Genomic DNA, 22,647 nt, shown 5'->3' with positions numbered 1-22,647 from the left:
TAGGCGATTTGGCCCCTTTTACCCAAATATCACATCTTAAATCCCATGGATTGTCAAGCATTGCAGCAAAATATCAGGGAGAGCGGATTTTGACATTTTGGTGTAGGATTAGGCTGGATGTGAAGTCTATGGAGGTTGGCGCTCCATGGTCCATGGGTGTGTGTGAGTGCGCTGGTGCCCTGGCTTGGTTGCTGGTAGCAGGGGTGGGTGCAGGGTCTGATGTGGAGACTCAGTGTTTCCCCTGGTTCTCAGGAGGCTTTACTTGGTACACCTGCAGCCACTTGCTGCACTCTTGATTGCATGAGCAGAAGGCAGCTGTGGGTACCTAACATGCCAATCAACGAATGACTGAGGAGCAGTACTTAACAGCCCAGGACCGGAGCGGACTTCTTTCCCCTCCACTGTTCACACGGTAAGTTGTGAAGCTCTTATGCATCACGCTGGGAAATGGGGCTCTGTTCCTGGCTTTGAGATATTAACACAGCTCGTGTTATCTTATCTTATTTTTCAGATTCTCATATCAACATGGCGCCCCCAAAGCATAGTGTTTGTTGCCCACTCTGCCGTTCTGAATTTACCTATATAGGCAGGCACCTAAGAAATAGTCATGGCATTAAAAATTCAAAAGAGCGAGAAATATTGATCAAGTACAGTAGTGGGAGGGTCAATATTAGAAAAATGCCCTGTCCAGTGGAGGGCTGCAGTTATGCTAGCACAAGGCTGGACAGGCATATTGCTCAAGCTCACCCGGAGATGGAGGGGGAGAGGAAAGCCCAGGTGATAACCGATTTGAAGTACCAGGTAACGGTGCACATGCTGCGAGCGTTGAGCGCCACAAACCCGAGCCCTCCGATGGTCTCACGCTTACACATGGACCCAATAGCAAGAGAGGAAGCAAATCGGTATCATCCAACATCAGAACCCCTTGATGACGAACCATCGCCTTCATCCTGCAACTCGTGCAAACAGCTTGAGGCAAAGAACCTGCAGCTTATATCCGACTTGGGGCAACTAAGAAAGAAATTGCTGTACCAGCACAGATGGGCTGAAAGGGCAAAAAAAACAATCAAACGACTGGAAGAGGTATGTAAAATGTTTATTACCTAGCAGCACCTTTACCCAGGACCAGAGCACATGTGCTGGGCAGGATAGCTCCATAGCTTAGGCCTGGTTGTACCGGCAGAACCAGCGGGTAGATGCGGATGACTTTTACCCAGGATCAGAGCACATGTGCTGGGCAGGATAGCTCCATAGCTTAGGCCTGGTTGTACCGGCAGAACCAGAAAACTTAGCACTAAACCTTTATTTAACAGGACCGCCAAAAGGCATCCACAGCCCCGGTTCCAAGTGTGGACGTTGATGCTCTGGTGAGGAGTGAATCTTTCTCTCCTGATGAAGAACAGCAGCACATCAACAGACCTAAGTCAAAGGGGGAAAGCCGGAGCACCCTCTGTTTGGCGAAAGCGTACCCCAAATTCCCACCAAGCATCTGTAAGTAATGTCACTGATTGCTGTATTTATAAAAAAAATAAATAAAAATTCTAAGTGTTGAGAACCAGGCGCACACAAGGGGGCGCTGTCAGAGAGTAATCCGAGGACAGTGCCTCGGGTCGGGGCTACAGCAGCGGGATCTCCCCCCTGTCCTTCTGGAAGTCTGTGCGAGCTTTTAAAAAATATTTCTAAGTGTTTATGGATCCAGAGACGCAGAAGGGGGATTTTTAACGTTTGTATCCGAATATAGGGCCCTCTGTCTGGGTTTTAATGAACGAAATTCCCCGGTGTTTTTTCTGGAAGTCTGTGCGAGCTTTTAAAAAATATTTCTAAGTGTTTATGGATCCAGAGACGCAGAAGGGGGATTTTTAACGTTTGTATCCGAATATAGGGCCCTCTGTCTGGGTTTTAATGAACGAAATTCCCCGGTGTTTTTTCTGGAAGTCTGTGCGAGCTTTTAAAAAATATTTCTAAGTGTTTATGGATCCAGAGACGCAGAAGGGGGATTTTTAACGTTTGTATCCGAATATAGCGCCCTCTGTCTGGGTTTTAATGAACGAAATTCCCCGGTGTTCTTTCTGGAAGTCTTTTTTTTTTTTTTTTTTTTTCAGTGGAATACATCGCGGAGTATTGGCAGCATCTCAAAGGCTCCCGTGGTCTGAGGAAAAGGATCGAAAATCAAAGATCCAAAGTGGGTAGAATCATGGCTTTCCTTTCGTTTATAACCAAGGGACAGCCAATCCTCCAGAATTGGACTTTCCTTCACAATATGTCCAGGATATACCAGTAAGCATGTCTGTGATGCCTTTTAGTTAAGATAAAATGTCCCCATGTAAAAAAAGATTCAAATTATTTATTTCTGTGCAGGTGGCCAGAGCATCTGCAGAATGGTGGAAAAGCGGAGAACACAGTGAAGACCTACCTGGTGAATTTGTCCCAGTTCCTGGGCTACTTCAGGGACACCCCTCCCTCCTCATCCAGGGTTCCAAAAAGAGAAGTGTTTGCCGTGATTCGTGCTATCTCAGAGTGTATTGCAAGCCTGGGTCCACGTGTTGTCATGCGTCAGATACGTGTAAAGAAAAATAAGTTGAGCAGAACCATCTCCAAGGACCAACTTCGCCTCTGCAAAGTCCTGGCCAGGAGACGCATCCCTGAACTTCTTGGTCAGACTTATTAAATTTGCACTATATTAAATTACTTACCTGAGTTACTGACATCCATGTTCTAACCATTTAATTTAATTTTATTTTTTTCTTCAGATGAACTGTCTGAGGACCCCAACCCGGAGGTGCGAAGGAGATATTTTGGGTACCTCAGTGTTTACCTAGCAAGCCTATATGGACACCGCACCGGTGTTCTAAAGAATATGACGGTCTCCAAGGTTGATGAAGCCCAGAAGGAAGCCACAGTCGGGCAAGCGGGCTTCGTGATCAATGCAAGTCTACTAATATTGGAATGACAAACGCTCTCTGTCTTGTCCCGATATGTCCATTAACACACACTCTCGTTTGCACCACAGGTGAAGGAACACAAAACCAACCGTGCGTTTGGCCCCGCACAGCTCTACTTAACTGTAGAGGAATTCTCATGGGTGGAGCAGTGGATGATCATCAGACAGAAACTAAACCCACCCACAGACCTTCTTCTCTTCACCGAAAACTTCACAAAAATCGAGAAACTCATCGTGCCGATGCAAGCCGCCTGGCGTGACATGGGTTTTCCTGGGCGTCCCACATTCACAGACTTCCGAACATCAATAGCCACATACGTAAGTAATTATATCACTTTTCCACGTAATAAACCTAAAATAAAAAGCATAATATTGAAGAACCATCTGTATTTTTCAAGGCAAGGAATACTTTGTCACCAAGTGACCGGATCAACATTTCAAAGACCATGTGTCATGACACGCGGACAGCAGACAAATTCTACGCGCTCCACCGCACCGCGTCAGAGCTGGCTCGGATCCGTCAGAATTTCGAGGCAGCCGTCAAGCCACCACGTACGACGGTACATGACACTGCCGAACCTTCCCTCCTCTCCATGTCAGAATCATCAGGTGATGGTGTTGAGGAGGAAGCGGACTGCGCGCCTCCCACCCCGCCTGCCGGTCCTTCGCCCGGTGCTGTGCCGTCCTCACCAACATCCAGTCAGGCCACTGGATCAACAAGCCCTGATCACGCTTCTGAGAGCGACGTTGACTACACTGTTGACAGCGAGTCTGACCAAACCTCCGAGAGCGAGTCTGACCAAACCTCCGAGAGCGAGTCTGACCAAACCTCCGAGAGCGAGTCTGACCAAACCTCCGAGAGCGAGTCTGACCAAACCTCCGAGAGCGAGTCTGACCAAACCTCCGAGAGCGAGTCTGACCAAACCTCCGAGAGCGTGTCTGACCAAACTTCTGAATACACTTCGGAGAGCGACCCTTCATATGAACCACGTAGAGGGACCCAACAACCCAGAAGAAAGAGACCATTGTTTACCTACACGTTGAGAAAAAGACAACCAGGGCGCAGCCAAAGTGTACGTGTGCTGAGATCCAGAAAAACAGTAAAAAAAATAATAAAAAAATAAATAAATCAATGGTGATGTGTCTGTATTTCCTTTCTGCTACAGTTTGGGTGAAAACAATTATTTATCTTTAACAAATTGTGTTTAAGACATTTCTCCATTCATTATTCCTGGCAAATAAAATAAAAAAATAAAACTTATAAAGTCCCACCTCCAGCATATGGGGGGTCTGTGTCACGCAGCTGTGCCCCAGAATAGTGCGCCTTGGCTGGGCTAGTGACGCGTGAAAGCGCCCCCCCTTGTCCTGGAAGTCCAGCATGGGGTGGATACGAAATCAATTGGAGTAGCCCTTCAGCACTATACCAGGGGAACAATTTTGGGGAAAAAATATTTTCTAAGTCCTCCAGCATGGGGTGGATACGAAATCAACTGGAGTAGCCCAGGGAGATACAAGGGTCTGGAGGGATTCTGGGGCCTTACGCGGAAAAACCCTGTCTGCAGGTTAATATGAAATGCGCCACGCGGACATGCATGCAGCGTTTTTGGGTTAAAATAGCCAGAGTAGGCCGCTGCGTGGAGCTCCATGGTGCCTCTGGTTTAGCTGGGAGATCCGTGGTGCACGCGCAGGTTAAGAGACCCAGAGCGGACTGCTTCTGGTGCGGGGAGATCCATGGTGCAGGCAGAGGTTAGGAGATCCAGAGCTGAAATTAACAAAAGGAATTAATAGTAATAATTATAATATTAATGGTAAACGAAAAAAAAATAAAAGTGTCCCACCTCCAGGATAGGGGGGTCTGTGTCACGCTGCTGTGCCCCAGAATAGTGCGCCTTGGCTGGGCTAGTGACGCGTGAAAGCGCCCCTCCTCTCCTGGAAGTCCAGCATGGGGTGGATACGAAATCAATTGGAGTAGCTCTTCAGCACTATACCAGGGGAACAATTTTGGGGAAAAAATATTTTCTAAGTCCTCCAGCATGGGGTGGATACGAAATCAGCTGGAGTAGCTCAGGGAGATACAAGGGTCTGGAGGGATTCTGGGGCCTTACGCGGAAAAACCCTGTCTGCAGGTTAATATGAAATGCGCCACGCGGACATGCATACAGCGTTTTTGGGTTAAAATAGCCAGAGTAGGCCGCTGCGTGGAGCTCCATGGTGCCTCTGGTTTAGCTGGGAGATCCGTGGTGCACGCGCAGGTTAAGAGACCCAGAGCGGACTGCTTCTGGTGCGGGGAGATCCATGGTGCAGGCGGAGGTTAGGAGATCCAGAGCTGAAATTAACAAAAGGAATTAATAGTAATAATTATAATATTAATGGTAAACGAAAAAAAAATAAAAAAAGTGTCCCACCTCCAGGATAAGGGGGTCTGTGTCACGCTGCTGTGCCCCAGAATAGTGCGCCTTGGCTGGGCTAGTGACGCGTGAAAGCGCCCCTCCTCTCCTGGAAGTCCAGCATGGGGTGGATACGAAATCAATTGGAGTAGCTCTTCAGCACTATACCAGGGGAACAATTTTGGGGAAAAAAATATTTTCTAAGTCCTCCAGCATGGGGTGGATACGAAATCAGCTGGAGTAGCTCAGGGAGATACAAGGGTCTGGAGGGATTCTGGGGCCTTACGCGGAAAAACCCTGTCTGCAGGTTAATATGAAATGCGCCACGCGGACATGCATGCAGCGTTTTTGGGTTAAAATAGCCAGAGTAGGCCGCTGCGTGGAGCTCCATGGTGCCTCTGGTTTAGCTGGGAGATCCGTGGTGCACGCGCAGGTTAAGAGACCCAGAGCGGACTGCTTCTGGTGCGGGGAGATCCATGGTGCAGGCGGAGGTTAGGAGATCCAGAGCTGAAATTAACAAAAGGAATTAATAGTAATAATTATAATATTAATGGTAAACGAAAAAAAATAAAAAAAGTGTCCCACCTCCAGGACAGGGGGGGTCTGTGTCACGCTGCTGTGCCCCAGAATAGTGCGCCTTGGCTGGGCTAGTGACGCGTGAAAGCGCCCCTCCTCTCCTGGAAGTCCAGCATGGGGTGGATACGAAATCAATTGGAGTAGCTCTTCAGCACTATACCAGGGGAACAATTTTGGGGAAAAAATATTTTCTAAGTTCTCCAGCATGGGGTGGATACGAAATCAACTGGAGTAGCCCAGGGAGATACAAGGGTCTGGAGGGATTCTGGGGCCTTACGCGAAAAAACCCCATCTGCAGATATGTAGGAGCGAGGTTTTCGGTAACCTATGACGAAAAATATTTCTAAGTCTTTTAACACTTAGTCTCTGGAGTTTGTCAGGGGGACTTCCAGGGCCCATCTTTTTTTCACCCAGACCGATCTGCAAACGTGGCCTGCCATAAGAGGGCCTCCGTCAGCATCAGTGCTTCGGCGGTTGGTTCCTTAATCCTGCAGGCTCTACTCCAGACAGCAGCGGAGGTTGCGCGCGACTGTGCTTATTCCCCGTAGCGGGCCGCACGCTCGGAAGCGAGACCGAGCAGAACAGTCTGACCTAGTGGTCCCGCACCAAGCCTCCGCCACCGGGCTCACGTCCCCCGGTCCCGGCCTCCTGGCCCGTGCTGGCGGTGCGCTTGGGAAACACGCTGCGGCTGTCCGCCTGAGAGCCAATCGACTAGGGCTCGGGGGGGCTACGGAGGACCAGCGCTCCGCCCGGTTCCCAGGCCCACCCCCCCCCATCTCGCTCTGCATACGGGCCCGGCGCGTGCCGGGTTCTGGAGGGCTAAATAAGCCGTGAAAGTCCAAGTAAACACGGCCCCGGCCCAGACATGGGATGGATTGACAGATGAAAGCGATTTCTCCACTCTGTGGGTTGTGGTGCATGGCTGCGGATCACAAATGTGATTCGCAGGACATAGGGCAAACAGATACCCAAACCCGTCTTGAAAAACAAACCGAAAGAATGGAAACACATCCAAGAAGGGCGCCCCCTCATGGAGATCTGCTGTACCATGGGCACATAATTAAAAATAAAAATTAAATAAAAAGTTCTAAGTGTTGAGAACCAGGTGCACGGAGGGTGGGGGGGGGCGGTGTCAGAGTGTAGCCCAGGGAGAGGGCCTCGGGCTGGGGCTGCAGAAGCGGGATGTCCCCCTGTCCTGCTGGAGCTCTGAATTTTTTTTTTATTTTATTTTTTAGGGTTAGAGGTAGGGTTATAAAATAGTTCTAAGTGTTGAGAACCAGGTGCACGGAGGGTGGGGGGGGGCGGTGTCAGAGTGTAGCCCAGGGAGAGGGCCTCGGGCTGGGGCTGCAGAAGCGGGATGTCCCCCTGTCCTGCTGGAGCTCTGAATTTTTTTTTATTTTTTTTTTAGGGTTAGAGGTAGGGTTATAAAATAGTTCTAAGTGTTGAGAACCAGGTGCACGGAGGGTGGGGGGGCGGTGTCAGAGTGTAGCCCAGGGAGAGGGCCTCGGGCTGGGGCTGCAGAAGCGGGATGTCCCCCTGTCCTGCTGGAGCTCTGAATTTTTTTTATTTTTTTTTTAGGGTTAGAGGTAGGGTTATAAAATAGTTCTAAGTGTTGAATGAACTGAAGTGTTCTAAGTGTTCTTCCTTATATGTGGTTCTGTTGGTCCTTCCTTTCGTTTTCTCCCTTTTATAGTTTTTCCTCCGTCCGTCTTTTCGGTTTATTTTATCCTTAGTTTAGGTTTTATTATTTCCATATAGTTAGGTTTTGGGGATGGGAGGGGGGGGGGGGGTATGTTAGGGTTAGGTGTCATCAAGGGGAGGGGTTAGGGATAGAGTCCAGGCCCCCAGACTACTAGGACAGGAGGCCCTGGCTTGGTTAGGTGAGGGGATATGAGCAGTCTCCCACTAGGGGAGACTGAGGTGCACGCTCCACCCTGCCGTTCATCTGAGGGCCCGGACTCTCTTATATATGCTTGGGTTCGCCTTGGCTATATAAGTAATAAATGTTTTTTTCTGTCTACCTTCAGCGTCCCTTACTTTCCTTTAATTGGTATGTTTTCCTAATTTGGTTTGTGTGCACTCTTTCTTTAGGTTGCTTTCCTTTTCTTAGTTTTCTGTTTTTCCTTCTGTTTTTGTTGCGCTTTGTTTCTTGGGGTTTCCGTTTCATCTCGTTTCTGTTTTCCCCTGGGTTTCTGTTTCCCCTTTGACGACGTTTCGACTTGTTTTAGTCTTCTTCAGGTCTTTTCCTTTCTGTAGCGTCTTTAATTTAGATTAGGCACCCCCTGTTCTGTTCTGTTCTTCCTTATATGTGGTTCTGTTCGTCCTTCCTTTCGTTTTCTCCCTTTTATAGTTTTTCCTCCGTCCGTCTTTTCGGTTTATTTTATCCTCCTTAGTTTAGGTTTTATTATTTCCATATAGTTAGGTTTTGGGGATGGGAGGGGGGAGGGGGGTATGTTAGGGTTAGGTGTCATCAAGGGGAGGGGTTAGGGATAGAGTCCAGGCCCCCAGACTACTAGGACAGGAGGCCCTGGCTTGGTTAGGTGAGGGGATATGAGCAGTCTCCCACTAGGGGAGACTGAGGTGCACGCTCCACCCTGCCGTTCATCTGAGGGCCCGGACTCTCTTATATATGCTTGGGTTCGCCTTGGCTATATAAGTAATAAATGTTTTTTTCTGTCTACCTTCAGCGTCCCTTACTTTCCTTTAATTGGTATGTTTTCCTAATTTGGTTTGTGTGCACTCTTTCTTTAGGTTGCTTTCCTTTTCTTAGTTTTCTGTTTTTCCTTCTGTTTTTGTTGCGCTTTGTTTCTTGGGGTTTCCGTTTCATCTCGTTTCTGTTTTCCCCTGGGTTTCTGTTTCCCCTTTGACGACGTTTCGACTTGTTTTAGTCTTCTTCAGGTCTTTTCCTTTCTGTAGCGTCTTTAATTTAGATTAGGCACCCCCTGTTCTGTTCTGTTCTTCCTTATATGTGGTTCTGTTGGTCCTTCCTTTCGTTTTCTCCCTTTTATAGTTTTTCCTCCGTCCGTCTTTTCGGTTTATTTTATCCTTAGTTTAGGTTTTATTATTTCCATATAGTTAGGGTTAGGATAAGGGATGAAAACCAGAAAAGTCGATGGTACACTCTCAATAAGTCAAAAAGTGAAAGAGGTACAGGGTCCATATTGGGGTCAGAGGGACCCATGGGGGGGACCTACAAACGCTCCAAGTTTGGTGGGTGTGGCTCCTTCCTAAGACATAGCTGCCATTGACTCCCATTCATTTGAAAAACAGGTACACTCTCAATAACTCCCGAACCATAAGGTGTACAGTCACCAGACTTGGTGTGTATACGTCCCCCAGCACCTCCCACCTTGTCACCAAATTTGGTGGCTGTAGCCCCTCCCCTTCCTATAGCTGCCATAGACTCCCATTCATTTTTGGCCTAAGTGTAGGAGTTTTGGATCGAGACGGGAGTTGGTTCCCCGTGCTCAGGGCGTCCTCCTGAGTCCATAGACATGTCATTTGCCCGTGTGACACTTGGGATCATCTGTGACATTTGGGAGCATTTGTGACATTTGGGATCATCTGTGACATTTGGGAGCATCTGTGACACTTGGGAGGATCTGTGACACTTGGGAGCATCTGTGACATTTGGGAGCATTTGTGACATTTGGGATCATCTGTGACATTTGGGTTTTAGGGTGCCCCGAGTAGTCTGCAAGGGGCCCCGAGTGACGTCACAGGTGGGAGTGGTTAGGTTCAGGGTAGGGGTCTGGGTGAGGCAGTAGGTGAGTGTACGTCACAGGGTGAGAGTGGTTAGGGTCTGGGTAGGGGTCTGGGTGAGGCAGTAGTTGAGTGTACGTCACAGGGTGAGAGTGGTTAGGGTCTGGGTAGGGTTAGGGTTAGGGTTAGGGTTAGGGTTAGGGTTAGGGTTAGGGTTAGGGTTAGGGTTAGGGTTAGGGTTAGGATAAGGGATGAAAACCAGAAAAGTCGATGGTACACTCTCAATAACTCAAAAAGTGAAAGAGGTACAGGGTCCATATTGGGCTCAGAGGGACCCATGGGGGGGACCTACAAACGCTCCAAGTTTGGTGGGTGTGGCTCCTTCCTAAGACATAGCTGCCATTGACTCCCATTCATTTGAAAAACAGGTACACTCTCAATAACTCCCGAACCATAAGGTGTACAGTCACCAGACTTGGTGTGTATACGTCCCCCAGCACCTCCCACCTTGTCACCAAATTTGGTGACTGTAGCCCCTCCCCTTCCTATAGCTGCCATAGACTCCCATTCATTTTTGGCCTAAGTGTAGGAGTGTCGTATCGAGACGGGAGTTGGTTCCCCGTGCTCAGGGCGTCCTCCTGAGTCCATAGACATGTCATTTGCCTGTGTGACACTTGGGATCATCTGTGACATTTGGGAGCATTTGTGACATTTGGGATCATTTGTGACATTTGGGAGCATCTGTGACACTTGGGAGGATCTGTGACACTTGGGAGGATCTGTGACACTTGGGAGCATCTGTGACATTTGGGAGCATTTGTGACATTTGGGATCATCTGTGACATTTGGGTTTTAGGGTGCCCCGAGTAGTCTGCAAGGGGCCCCGAGTGACGTCACAGGTGGGAGTGGTTAGGTTCAGGGTAGGGGTCTGGGTGAGGCAGTAGGTGAGTGTACGTCACAGGGTGAGAGTGGTTAGGGTCTGGGTAGGGGTCTGGGTGAGGCAGTAGTTGAGTGTACGTCACAGGGTGAGAGTGGTTAGGGTCTGGGTAGGGGTCTGGGTGAGGCAGTAGGAAGCAGTAGGGCAGTAGGGGGCAGTAGGGGGCAGTAGGGGGCAGTTGGGGGCAGTTGGGCAGTAGGTTATAGGATAACAACCATGTCCTGACGAGACAAAATGAATTTTCTTAAAAAACGAAAGGAGATAGAGGGATGGGTTAGGGTTAGGGTTAGGGTTAGGGTTAGGGTTAGGATAAGGGATGAAAACCAGAAAAGTCGATGGTACACTCTCAATAACTCAAAAAGTGAAAGAGGTACAGGGTCCATATTGGGCTCAGAGGGACCCATGGGGGGGACCTACAAACGCTCCAAGTTTGGTGGGTGTGGCTCCTTCCTAAGACATAGCTGCCATTGACTCCCATTCATTTGAAAAACAGGTACACTCTCAATAACTCCCGAACCATAAGGTGTACAGTCACCAGACTTGGTGTGTATACGTCCCCCAGCACCTCCCACCTTGTCACCAAATTTGGTGACTGTAGCCCCTCCCCTTCCTATAGCTGCCATAGACTCCCATTCATTTTTGGCCTAAGTGTAGGAGTGTCGTATCGAGACGGGAGTTGGTTCCCCGTGCTCAGGGCGTCCTCCTGAGTCCATAGACATGTCATTTGCCTGTGTGACACTTGGGATCATCTGTGACATTTGGGAGCATTTGTGACATTTGGGATCATTTGTGACATTTGGGAGCATCTGTGACACTTGGGAGGATCTGTGACACTTGGGAGGATCTGTGACACTTGGGAGCATCTGTGACATTTGGGAGCATTTGTGACATTTGGGATCATCTGTGACATTTGGGTTTTAGGGTGCCCCGAGTAGTCTGCAAGGGGCCCCGAGTGACGTCACAGGTGGGAGTGGTTAGGTTCAGGGTAGGGGTCTGGGTGAGGCAGTAGGTGAGTGTACGTCACAGGGTGAGAGTGGTTAGGGTCTGGGTAGGGGTCTGGGTGAGGCAGTAGTTGAGTGTACGTCACAGGGTGAGAGTGGTTAGGGTCTGGGTAGGGGTCTGGGTGAGGCAGTAGGAAGCAGTAGGGCAGTAGGGGGGCAGTAGGGGGCAGTAGGGGGCAGTTGGGGGCAGTTGGGCAGTAGGTTATAGGATAACAACCATGTCCTGACGAGACAAAATGAATTTTCTTAAAAAAACGAAAGGAGATAGAGGGATGGGTTAGGGTTAGGGTTAGGGTTAGGGTTAGGGTTAGGGTTAGGATAAGGGATGAAAACCAGAAAAGTCGATGGTACACTCTCAATAACTCAAAAAGTGAAAGAGGTACAGGGTCCATATTGGGCTCAGAGGGACCCATGGGGGGGACCTACAAACGCTCCAAGTTTGGTGGGTGTGGCTCCTTCCTAAGACATAGCTGCCATTGACTCCCATTCATTTGAAAAACAGGTACACTCTCAATAACTCCCGAACCATAAGGTGTACAGTCACCAGACTTGGTGTGTATACGTCCCCCAGCACCTCCCACCTTGTCACCAAATTTGGTGACTGTAGCCCCTCCCCTTCCTATAGCTGCCATAGACTCCCATTCATTTTTGGCCTAAGTGTAGGAGTGTCGTATCGAGACGGGAGTTGGTTCCCCGTGCTCAGGGCGTCCTCCTGAGTCCATAGACATGTCATTTGCCTGTGTGACACTTGGGATCATCTGTGACATTTGGGAGCATTTGTGACATTTGGGATCATTTGTGACATTTGGGAGCATCTGTGACACTTGGGAGGATCTGTGACACTTGGGAGGATCTGTGACACTTGGGAGCATCTGTGACATTTGGGAGCATTTGTGACATTTGGGATCATCTGTGACATTTGGGTTTTAGGGTGCCCCGAGTAGTCTGCAAGGGGCCCCGAGTGACGTCACAGGTGGGAGTGGTTAGGTTCAGGGTAGGGGTCTGGGTGAGGCAGTAGGTGAGTGTACGTCACAGGGTGAGAGTGGTTAGGGTCTGGGTAGGGGTCTGGGTGAGGCAGTAGTTGAGTGTACGTCACAGGGTGAGAGTGGTTAGGGTCTGGGTAGGGGTCTGGGTGAGGCAGTAGGAAGCAGTAGGGCAGTAGGGGGGCAGTAGGGGGCAGTAGGGGGCAGTTGGGGGCAGTTGGGCAGTAGGTTATAGGATAACAACCATGTCCTGACGAGACAAAATGAATTTTCTTAAAAAACGAAAGGAGATAGAGGGATGGGTTAGGGTTAGGGTTAGGGTTAGGGTTAGGGTTAGGGTTAGGATAAGGGATGAAAACCAGAAAAGTCGATGGTACACTCTCAATAACTCAAAAAGTGAAAGAGGTACAGGGTCCATATTGGGCTCAGAGGGACCCATGGGGGGGACCTACAAACGCTCCAAGTTTGGTGGGTGTGGCTCCTTCCTAAGACATAGCTGCCATTGACTCCCATTCATTTGAAAAACAGGTACACTCTCAATAACTCCCGAACCATAAGGTGTACAGTCACCAGACTTGGTGTGTATACGTCCCCCAGCACCTCCCACCTTGTCACCAAATTTGGTGACTGTAGCCCCTCCCCTTCCTATAGCTGCCATAGACTCCCATTCATTTTTGGCCTAAGTGTAGGAGTGTCGTATCGAGACGGGAGTTGGTTCCCCGTGCTCAGGGCGTCCTCCTGAGTCCATAGACATGTCATTTGCCTGTGTGACACTTGGGATCATCTGTGACATTTGGGAGCATTTGTGACATTTGGGATCATTTGTGACATTTGGGAGCATCTGTGACACTTGGGAGGATCTGTGACACTTGGGAGGATCTGTGACACTTGGGAGCATCTGTGACATTTGGGAGCATTTGTGACATTTGGGATCATCTGTGACATTTGGGTTTTAGGGTGCCCCGAGTAGTCTGCAAGGGGCCCCGAGTGACGTCACAGGTGGGAGTGGTTAGGTTCAGGGTAGGGGTCTGGGTGAGGCAGTAGGTGAGTGTACGTCACAGGGTGAGAGTGGTTAGGGTCTGGGTAGGGGTCTGGGTGAGGCAGTAGTTGAGTGTACGTCACAGGGTGAGAGTGGTTAGGGTCTGGGTAGGGGTCTGGGTGAGGCAGTAGGAAGCAGTAGGGCAGTAGGGGGCAGTAGGGGGCAGTAGGGGGCAGTTGGGGGCAGTTGGGCAGTAGGTTATAGGATAACAACCATGTCCTGACGAGACAAAATGAATTTTCTTAAAAAACGAAAGGAGATAGAGGGATGGGTTAGGGTTAGGGTTAGGGTTAGGGTTAGGGTTAGGGTTAGGATAAGGGATGAAAACCAGAAAAGTCGATGGTACACTCTCAATAACTCAAAAAGTGAAAGAGGTACAGGGTCCATATTGGGCTCAGAGGGACCCATGGGGGGGACCTACAAACGCTCCAAGTTTGGTGGGTGTGGCTCCTTCCTAAGACATAGCTGCCATTGACTCCCATTCATTTGAAAAACAGGTACACTCTCAATAACTCCCGAACCATAAGGTGTACAGTCACCAGACTTGGTGTGTATACGTCCCCCAGCACCTCCCACCTTGTCACCAAATTTGGTGACTGTAGCCCCTCCCCTTCCTATAGCTGCCATAGACTCCCATTCATTTTTGGCCTAAGTGTAGGAGTGTCGTATCGAGACGGGAGTTGGTTCCCCGTGCTCAGGGCGTCCTCCTGAGTCCATAGACATGTCATTTGCCTGTGTGACACTTGGGATCATCTGTGACATTTGGGAGCATTTGTGACATTTGGGATCATTTGTGACATTTGGGAGCATCTGTGACACTTGGGAGGATCTGTGACACTTGGGAGGATCTGTGACACTTGGGAGCATCTGTGACATTTGGGAGCATTTGTGACATTTGGGATCATCTGTGACATTTGGGTTTTAGGGTGCCCCGAGTAGTCTGCAAGGGGCCCCGAGTGACGTCACAGGTGGGAGTGGTTAGGTTCAGGGTAGGGGTCTGGGTGAGGCAGTAGGTGAGTGTACGTCACAGGGTGAGAGTGGTTAGGGTCTGGGTAGGGGTCTGGGTGAGGCAGTAGTTGAGTGTACGTCACAGGGTGAGAGTGGTTAGGGTCTGGGTAGGGGTCTGGGTGAGGCAGTAGGAAGCAGTAGGGCAGTAGGGGGCAGTAGGGGGCAGTAGGGGGCAGTTGGGGGCAGTTGGGCAGTAGGTTATAGGATAACAACCATGTCCTGACGAGACAAAATGAATTTTCTTAAAAAACGAAAGGAGATAGAGGGATGGGTTAGGGTTAGGGTTAGGGTTAGGGTTAGGGTTAGGGTTAGGATAAGGGATGAAAACCAGAAAAGTCGATGGTACACTCTCAATAACTCAAAAAGTGAAAGAGGTACAGGGTCCATATTGGGCTCAGAGGGACCCATGGGGGGGACCTACAAACGCTCCAAGTTTGGTGGGTGTGGCTCCTTCCTAAGACATAGCTGCCATTGACTCCCATTCATTTGAAAAACAGGTACACTCTCAATAACTCCCGAACCATAAGGTGTACAGTCACCAGACTTGGTGTGTATACGTCCCCCAGCACCTCCCACCTTGTCACCAAATTTGGTGACTGTAGCCCCTCCCCTTCCTATAGCTGCCATAGACTCCCATTCATTTTTGGCCTAAGTGTAGGAGTGTCGTATCGAGACGGGAGTTGGTTCCCCGTGCTCAGGGCGTCCTCCTGAGTCCATAGACATGTCATTTGCCTGTGTGACACTTGGGATCATCTGTGACATTTGGGAGCATTTGTGACATTTGGGATCATTTGTGACATTTGGGAGCATCTGTGACACTTGGGAGGATCTGTGACACTTGGGAGGATCTGTGACACTTGGGAGCATCTGTGACATTTGGGAGCATTTGTGACATTTGGGATCATCTGTGACATTTGGGTTTTAGGGTGCCCCGAGTAGTCTGCAAGGGGCCCCGAGTGACGTCACAGGTGGGAGTGGTTAGGTTCAGGGTAGGGGTCTGGGTGAGGCAGTAGGTGAGTGTAGGGAACCAAAGATATGACAGTTCCCCCCGAAGGGGGGAACTGGAATGCACTGGCCATCATGGTGTCGGTCAGCCACCAAGTCTCCCATCCCCAGTCGCCTTGGCTATCTAATAATAAAGTGTGTCGCCTTTGCTATCTAATAATAAAGTTTTGTATGTCAAATCCGGTGTTGTGTTGTCTCTTTCTGGAGTTCTTCTGTCTGTTGTAGTGTGCTTTTATAAGCTTTTCTGTGTCTTTCTATTCTTCTTCTTTTCCTGTTTCTTATGTATGTGCCTGTGTTGGCTTTCCTGTTTCTTAATATCTGTTTTTTCCTTTTTCTCTAATTTCTGCCGTTCTTGGCTTTTCTGTTCTTTGTTTTCAATGACGGACGGCCTTGTCGACGACGTTTCGACTGTTTTTTGTGTCTTCATCAGGTCTTGTTGCGTCCGTATCCTCTTTCTGTGTGTTCTTTTTCTTCCTTTTATAGGTTATGTATGGTACGTATTTCTCTTTTTCAGGTTTGCATTTGTTTACGGTAAGTATTTTCCTTTTCAGGTTTGCGTTTCCACCAGGTAAGTATTTTTCCTTTACAGCTTTGCGATTTTTCCAGGTAAGTATGGTTCTTTCTTTTACAGGTTTGCGTGTTTTTTTCAGGTAAGTATATGTTCCCGGTAAGTATCCTTCCCCTAGACTTTTATGTCTCCTACTTCCTACCTTCCTTCCTTCCATCTAGCAAGCCCCCTATCCCACTGTTACTCCTGGTAGAAGGCGCCCCAATCTTTCCTTAACCCTCCTGTCTTCTTCCTATTATGACTCTCTCACAGCCATATGACCCTCTCACAGTCCTTTTCTCCATGCACTCTGCATCCTTTCTTGTACCTTTCTGATTTCCCCTGTTCTTCTTGCTAGATGGCCCCCAATGTCCTTCTCAGGTAAGTATTTTTCTTCTTTTCAGGTTTGCGTTTTATCCAGGTAAGTATTTTTTCTTCTTTTCAGGTTTGGGTTTTTTCGGTTTTAGGTAGGTATATTATTTATATATTTTTTTCGTGGTATTTTTTCCTTTTTCTGTTTTTTTCTGTTTTTTTCTATATGCTTTTCTTAGCTTTTCTGTTTCTTTACCCCTCCAATAAAATGAGTATAATTTGTTTCTTAATTTCACGCTTTTCTAAGCTTTTCTGTTTTTTGATCCTTTCCCCTCTGTGTCCAATTTGAATTTGAAAAATCCCTCGTCCTTCTGTTCCTTATATATCTCTTAGTTTTAGATTTAATTTGTCCCAAAATTTTCCATTTAATTGTCCCTTCTGTTAGGTTTATATTAGGTTAGTTAGTGGGATTAGGAAATGGGGAATTAGGGTTAGCTAGGGGTCAGTAGGGGTCAGGATATGGAATGGGGTAAGGGTCGGATTACTTGCAGCCGCCAGAGAGACAGACCCAACCGTCCGTTTACTGACGGGAATCCCAGCCATTGGGCTTACTCTGCGGAAACGTACCTCGCTCTGTGCGGAATTCTGTGGGGTCTTAGTCCTCTTATTGCCTCTCCTTGGGGCGTGGGATGCCCAATATATGTACCTCGCTTCTTGCGGAATTCTGTGGGGTCTTAGTCCTCGCGTTGCCTCCCCTGGGTCGCGGGATGCCCAATATATCTGTCGCTACTGGTCCCCTGGGTTGGTATCCCGCAGCTCCTGGAGGTGGGCCTGCCTCTCTCGCTGTCTTTCGAATCCGGGGTGGGGTAGGGTTCACTGATTTTCTTTCTCTGTTTCTTTGTATATGGCACCCCCTGTTCTGTTCTTCTCACTGTCTTTCTTAATTTAGATGATTTTCTCTTCTTTGTTTCTCTAATTAGATTAGGCACCCCCTGTTTCCTTTCTTTCTTTCTGTCTTTCCCTATTTACGCATCTTTTTAGATTTTTAGTTTGGGCTCAGGGTTAGGTTTAGGCATGGGGTGGGGGTGGGGTTAGGGTAGGGTTAGGGTTAGGGTTAGGGTTAGGGTTAGGGTTAGGGTTAGGGTTAGGGTTAGGGTTAGGGTTAGGGTTAGGGTTAGGGTTAGGGTAGGGTTAGGGTTAGGGTTAGGGTTAGGGTTAGGTTATAGGATAACAACCATGTCCTGACGAGACAAAATGAATTTTCTTAAAAAACGAAAGGAGATAGAGGGATGGAAGTAAGCTCCGCCTCCCCATTTTTGGGGTCTCTGGACACACTGGAAGTGTCCCCATCTCTCTAGGATTTACGGTTCTCGAGATATGCAAAAATTGTCAAAATTTGACGAGACAAAAAGGTCATAAGTCCTTGTAGGAAGGTGGCAGCCAGCTCAAACCTGGTTCTTTGTAATCCTCTCCTCAAGCCGGATTGCCAGATACCCAACATGCCCCACTTTCATGACAAAAAGAATTTAACATGGTGAGACTTGGGTCATTTTTTTGACAAAGTGTGGGTGGTTGGAGGTGGTTTGAGGAACTTTACTAGAGTGCGTTTTGGAGTGTCCTGAGTCGTTTGGAATAGGTCCTGGATGACGTCACAGGTGGGAGTGGTTAAGGTCTGGATAGGGTCTGGGTCAGGGTCAGGGTCAGGATAAGGGATGAAAACCAGAAAAGTCGTTCGGACAAGCTCAATAACTCCAAAAGTACAAGAGGTAGGGGGACCATACTTGGCCCAGAGAGTGTGTCTGAGGGGACCCACAAACCCTCCAAGTTTGGCGGGTGTGGCTCCTTCCCTTGACATAGCTGCCATTGACTCCCATTCATCGGACAAGTTCGGACAAGCTCAATAGGTTTGGCTAGGAGCGTGGGATGGAGCTGGGAGTTGGTTTTCCGTGCTCAGGAGGTCGCCCTGAGTGCGTAGACATGCGATTTGCCATGTTTCATTGACCTTGCCCAAAGGCCAAAAATTGCTCCAAGTGTGGTGGTGGGCGGTCTCTAGGGGAACTTGACCAGGGTGTGTTTTGGAGTGTCCCGAGTGGTCTGCAAGGGGTTAGGGTTAGGGTTAGGGTTAGGGTTAGGGTTAGGGTTAGGGTTAGGATAAGGGATGAAAACCAGAAAAGTCGTTCGGACAAGCTCAATAACTCCAAAAGTACAAGAGGTAGGGGGACCATACTTGGCCCAGAGAGTGTGTCTGAGGGGACCCACAAACCCTCCAAGTTTGGCGGGTGTGGCTCCTTCCCTTGACATAGCTGCCATTGACTCCCATTCATCGGACAAGTTCGGACAAGCTCAATAGGTTTGGCTAGGAGCGTGGGATGGAGCTGGGAGTTGGTTTTCCGTGCTCAGGAGGTCGCCCTGAGTGCGTAGACATGCGATTTGCCATGTTTCATTGACCTTGCCCAAAGGCCAAAAATTGCTCCAAGTGTGGTGGTGGGCGGTCTCTAGGGGAACTTGACCAGGGTGTGTTTTGGAGTGTCCCGAGTGGTCTGCAAGGGGTCCCGAGTGACGTCACATGTGGGAGTGGTTAAGGTCTGGATAGGGTCTGGGTGAGTCTGTAAGTGAGAATGTGTCCAGTCGATGCCCATGTGGCAATCTGTGTCATGGTCTCAACCAGGCCAGATTGGGTTAGGGTTAGGGTTAGGGTTAGGGTTAGGTTATAGGATAACAACCATGTCCTGACGAGACAAAATGAATTTTCTTAAAAAACGAAAGGAGATAGAGGGATGGAAGTAAGCTCCGCCTCCCCATTTTTGGGGTCTCTGGACACACTGGGTTAGGGTTAGGGTTAGGGTTAGGGTTAGGGTTCGGGTTCGGGTTGGGGTTTTGGGTTAGGGTCAGAGGTCAGAGGTCAGAGGGCCCAAACCCTCTTCCCCCCTCCCCCTCGACCCCTCCCTCCCCCCAGTGCACGGGCACGTCCTGTCAGGAGCATCTCCCGTGGAGCCTACCTCTCATTCAGACCTCTTGGGAGGAGCGTGTCCAGCCTGTGGATCCAAATCCTTTCAGCCCTTCTCCTCTGGGCTGCAGACCAGGCTGGGTTACACTCCAGCACAAGTGCTGAGAGTGCATCCCAGCCGTGGTCTATGAAATGCTGCACTAGGGGACGCTGTGTGTTTTTTTGTTTTTGAATGTTATATCTATGCTGAGTAAAACGGGTCAAGAGGCTGTTTCCCGTTTCACCCACATACTGGATCTTAGGGTTAGGGTTAGGGTTAGGGTTAGGGTTAGGGTTAGGGTTAGGGTTAGGGTTAGGGTTAGGGTTAGGGTTAGGGTTAGGGTTAGGGTTAGGGTTAGGGTTAGGGTTAGGGTTAGGGTTAGGGTTAGGGTTAGGGTTAGGGTTAGGGTTAGGGTTAGGGTTAGGGTTAGGGTTAGGGTTAGGGTTAGGATAAGGGATGAAAACCAGAAAAGTCGTTCGGACAAGCTCAATAACTCCAAAAGTACAAGAGGTAGGGGGACCATACTTGGCCCAGAGAGTGTGTCTGAGGGGACCCACAAACCCTCCAAGTTTGGCGGGTGTGGCTCCTTCCCTTGACATAGCTGCCATTGACTCCCATTCATCGGACAAGTTCGGACAAGCTCAATAGGTTTGGCTAGGAGCGTGGGATGGAGCTGGGAGTTGGTTTTCCGTGCTCAGGAGGTCGCCCTGAGTGCGTAGACATGCGATTTGCCATGTTTCATTGACCTTGCCCAAAGGCCAAAAATTGCTCCAAGTGTGGTGGTGGGCGGTCTCTAGGGGAACTTGACCAGGGTGTGTTTTGGAGTGTCCCGAGTGGTCTGCAAGGGGTTAGGGTTAGGGTTAGGGTTAGGGTTAGGGTTAGGGTTAGGGTTAGGATAAGGGATGAAAACCAGAAAAGTCGTTCGGACAAGCTCAATAACTCCAAAAGTACAAGAGGTAGGGGGACCATACTTGGCCCAGAGAGTGTGTCTGAGGGGACCCACAAACCCTCCAAGTTTGGCGGGTGTGGCTCCTTCCCTTGACATAGCTGCCATTGACTCCCATTCATCGGACAAGTTCGGACAAGCTCAATAGGTTTGGCTAGGAGCGTGGGATGGAGCTGGGAGTTGGTTTTCCGTGCTCAGGAGGTCGCCCTGAGTGCGTAGACATGCGATTTGCCATGTTTCATTGACCTTGCCCAAAGGCCAAAAATTGCTCCAAGTGTGGTGGTGGGCGGTCTCTAGGGGAACTTGACCAGGGTGTGTTTTGGAGTGTCCCGAGTGGTCTGCAAGGGGTCCCGAGTGACGTCACATGTGGGAGTGGTTAAGGTCTGGATAGGGTCTGGGTGAGTCTGTAAGTGAGAATGTGTCCAGTCGATGCCCATGTGGCAATCTGTGTCATGGTCTCAACCAGGCCAGATTGGGTTAGGGTTAGGGTTAGGGTTAGGGTTAGGTTATAGGATAACAACCATGTCCTGACGAGACAAAATGAATTTTCTTAAAAAACGAAAGGAGATAGAGGGATGGAAGTAAGCTCCGCCTCCCCATTTTTGGGGTCTCTGGACACACTGGGTTAGGGTTAGGGTTAGGGTTAGGGTTAGGGTTCGGGTTCGGGTTGGGGTTTTGGGTTAGGGTCAGAGGTCAGAGGTCAGAGGGCCCAAACCCTCTTCCCCCCTCCCCCTCGACCCCTCCCTCCCCCCAGTGCACGGGCACGTCCTGTCAGGAGCATCTCCCGTGGAGCCTACCTCTCATTCAGACCTCTTGGGAGGAGCGTGTCCAGCCTGTGGATCCAAATCCTTTCAGCCCTTCTCCTCTGGGCTGCAGACCAGGCTGGGTTACACTCCAGCACAAGTGCTGAGAGTGCATCCCAGCCGTGGTCTATGAAATGCTGCACTAGGGGACGCTGTGTGTTTTTTTGTTTTTGAATGTTATATCTATGCTGAGTAAAACGGGTCAAGAGGCTGTTTCCCGTTTCACCCACATACTGGATCTTAGGGTTAGGGTTAGGGTTAGGGTTAGGTTAGGGTTAGGGTTAGGGTTAGGGTTAGGGTTAGGGTTAGGGTTAGGGTTAGGGTTAGGGTTAGGGTTAGGGTTAGGGTTAGGGTTAGGGTTAGGGTTAGGATAAGGGATGAAAACCAGAAAAGTCGTTCGGACAAGCTCAATAACTCCAAAAGTACAAGAGGTAGGGGGACCATACTTGGCCCAGAGAGTGTGTCTGAGGGGACCCACAAACCCTCCAAGTTTGGCGGGTGTGGCTCCTTCCCTTGACATAGCTGCCATTGACTCCCATTCATCGGACAAGTTCGGACAAGCTCAATAGGTTTGGCTAGGAGCGTGGGATGGAGCTGGGAGTTGGTTTTCCGTGCTCAGGAGGTCGCCCTGAGTGCGTAGACATGCGATTTGCCATGTTTCATTGACCTTGCCCAAAGGCCAAAAATTGCTCCAAGTGTGGTGGTGGGCGGTCTCTAGGGGAACTTGACCAGGGTGTGTTTTGGAGTGTCCCGAGTGGTCTGCAAGGGGTTAGGGTTAGGGTTAGGGTTAGGGTTAGGGTTAGGGTTAGGGTTAGGATAAGGGATGAAAACCAGAAAAGTCGTTCGGACAAGCTCAATAACTCCAAAAGTACAAGAGGTAGGGGGACCATACTTGGCCCAGAGAGTGTGTCTGAGGGGACCCACAAACCCTCCAAGTTTGGCGGGTGTGGCTCCTTCCCTTGACATAGCTGCCATTGACTCCCATTCATCGGACAAGTTCGGACAAGCTCAATAGGTTTGGCTAGGAGCGTGGGATGGAGCTGGGAGTTGGTTTTCCGTGCTCAGGAGGTCGCCCTGAGTGCGTAGACATGCGATTTGCCATGTTTCATTGACCTTGCCCAAAGGCCAAAAATTGCTCCAAGTGTGGTGGTGGGCGGTCTCTAGGGGAACTTGACCAGGGTGTGTTTTGGAGTGTCCCGAGTGGTCTGCAAGGGGTCCCGAGTGACGTCACATGTGGGAGTGGTTAAGGTCTGGATAGGGTCTGGGTGAGTCTGTAAGTGAGAATGTGTCCAGTCGATGCCCATGTGGCAATCTGTGTCATGGTCTCAACCAGGCCAGATTGGGTTAGGGTTAGGGTTAGGGTTAGGGTTAGGTTATAGGATAACAACCATGTCCTGACGAGACAAAATGAATTTTCTTAAAAAACGAAAGGAGATAGAGGGATGGAAGTAAGCTCCGCCTCCCCATTTTTGG

The 22,647-nt window shown here is 49.4% G+C and overlaps 1 protein-coding gene across 1 annotated transcript; it reads left to right on the top strand.

Moving 5' to 3' along the window:
- The first annotated feature begins 187 nt into the window (after positions 1–187).
- On the top strand, positions 188–4,074 carry LOC118562310. The gene is made up of 8 exons (XM_036134588.1): positions 188–412; positions 512–1,083; positions 1,314–1,491; positions 2,103–2,277; positions 2,359–2,654; positions 2,751–2,926; positions 3,011–3,259; positions 3,340–4,074. The coding sequence occupies exons 2-8, from the start codon at positions 526–528 to the stop codon at positions 4,063–4,065; spliced, it is 2,358 nt and encodes a 785-aa protein (XP_035990481.1). The 5' UTR covers positions 188–412; positions 512–525; the 3' UTR covers positions 4,066–4,074.
- Positions 4,075–22,647: the final 18,573 nt, after the last annotated feature.

The sequence above is a fragment of the Fundulus heteroclitus genome, unplaced genomic scaffold (genome assembly GCF_011125445.2).
Source record: "Fundulus heteroclitus isolate FHET01 unplaced genomic scaffold, MU-UCD_Fhet_4.1 scaffold_854, whole genome shotgun sequence".
Taxonomy (NCBI): Eukaryota; Metazoa; Chordata; class Actinopteri; order Cyprinodontiformes; family Fundulidae; genus Fundulus; species Fundulus heteroclitus.
Note: the sequence above shows the minus strand (reverse complement) of the source record. Positions and strands in the feature narration are given on the sequence as shown.

Excerpts from the sequence above, each read along its gene's own strand:
- LOC118562310 (XM_036134588.1), top strand. The coding sequence starts at position 526 with ATGGCGCCCCCAAAGCATAGTGTTTGTTGCCCACTCTGCCGTTCTGAA. Across the intron at positions 2,278-2,358 it reads AATATGTCCAGGATATACCA|GTGGCCAGAGCATCTGCAGA; the intron begins GTAAGCATGTCT and ends ATTTCTGTGCAG. Across the intron at positions 2,927-3,010 it reads AAGCGGGCTTCGTGATCAAT|GTGAAGGAACACAAAACCAA; the intron begins GCAAGTCTACTA and ends TTTGCACCACAG.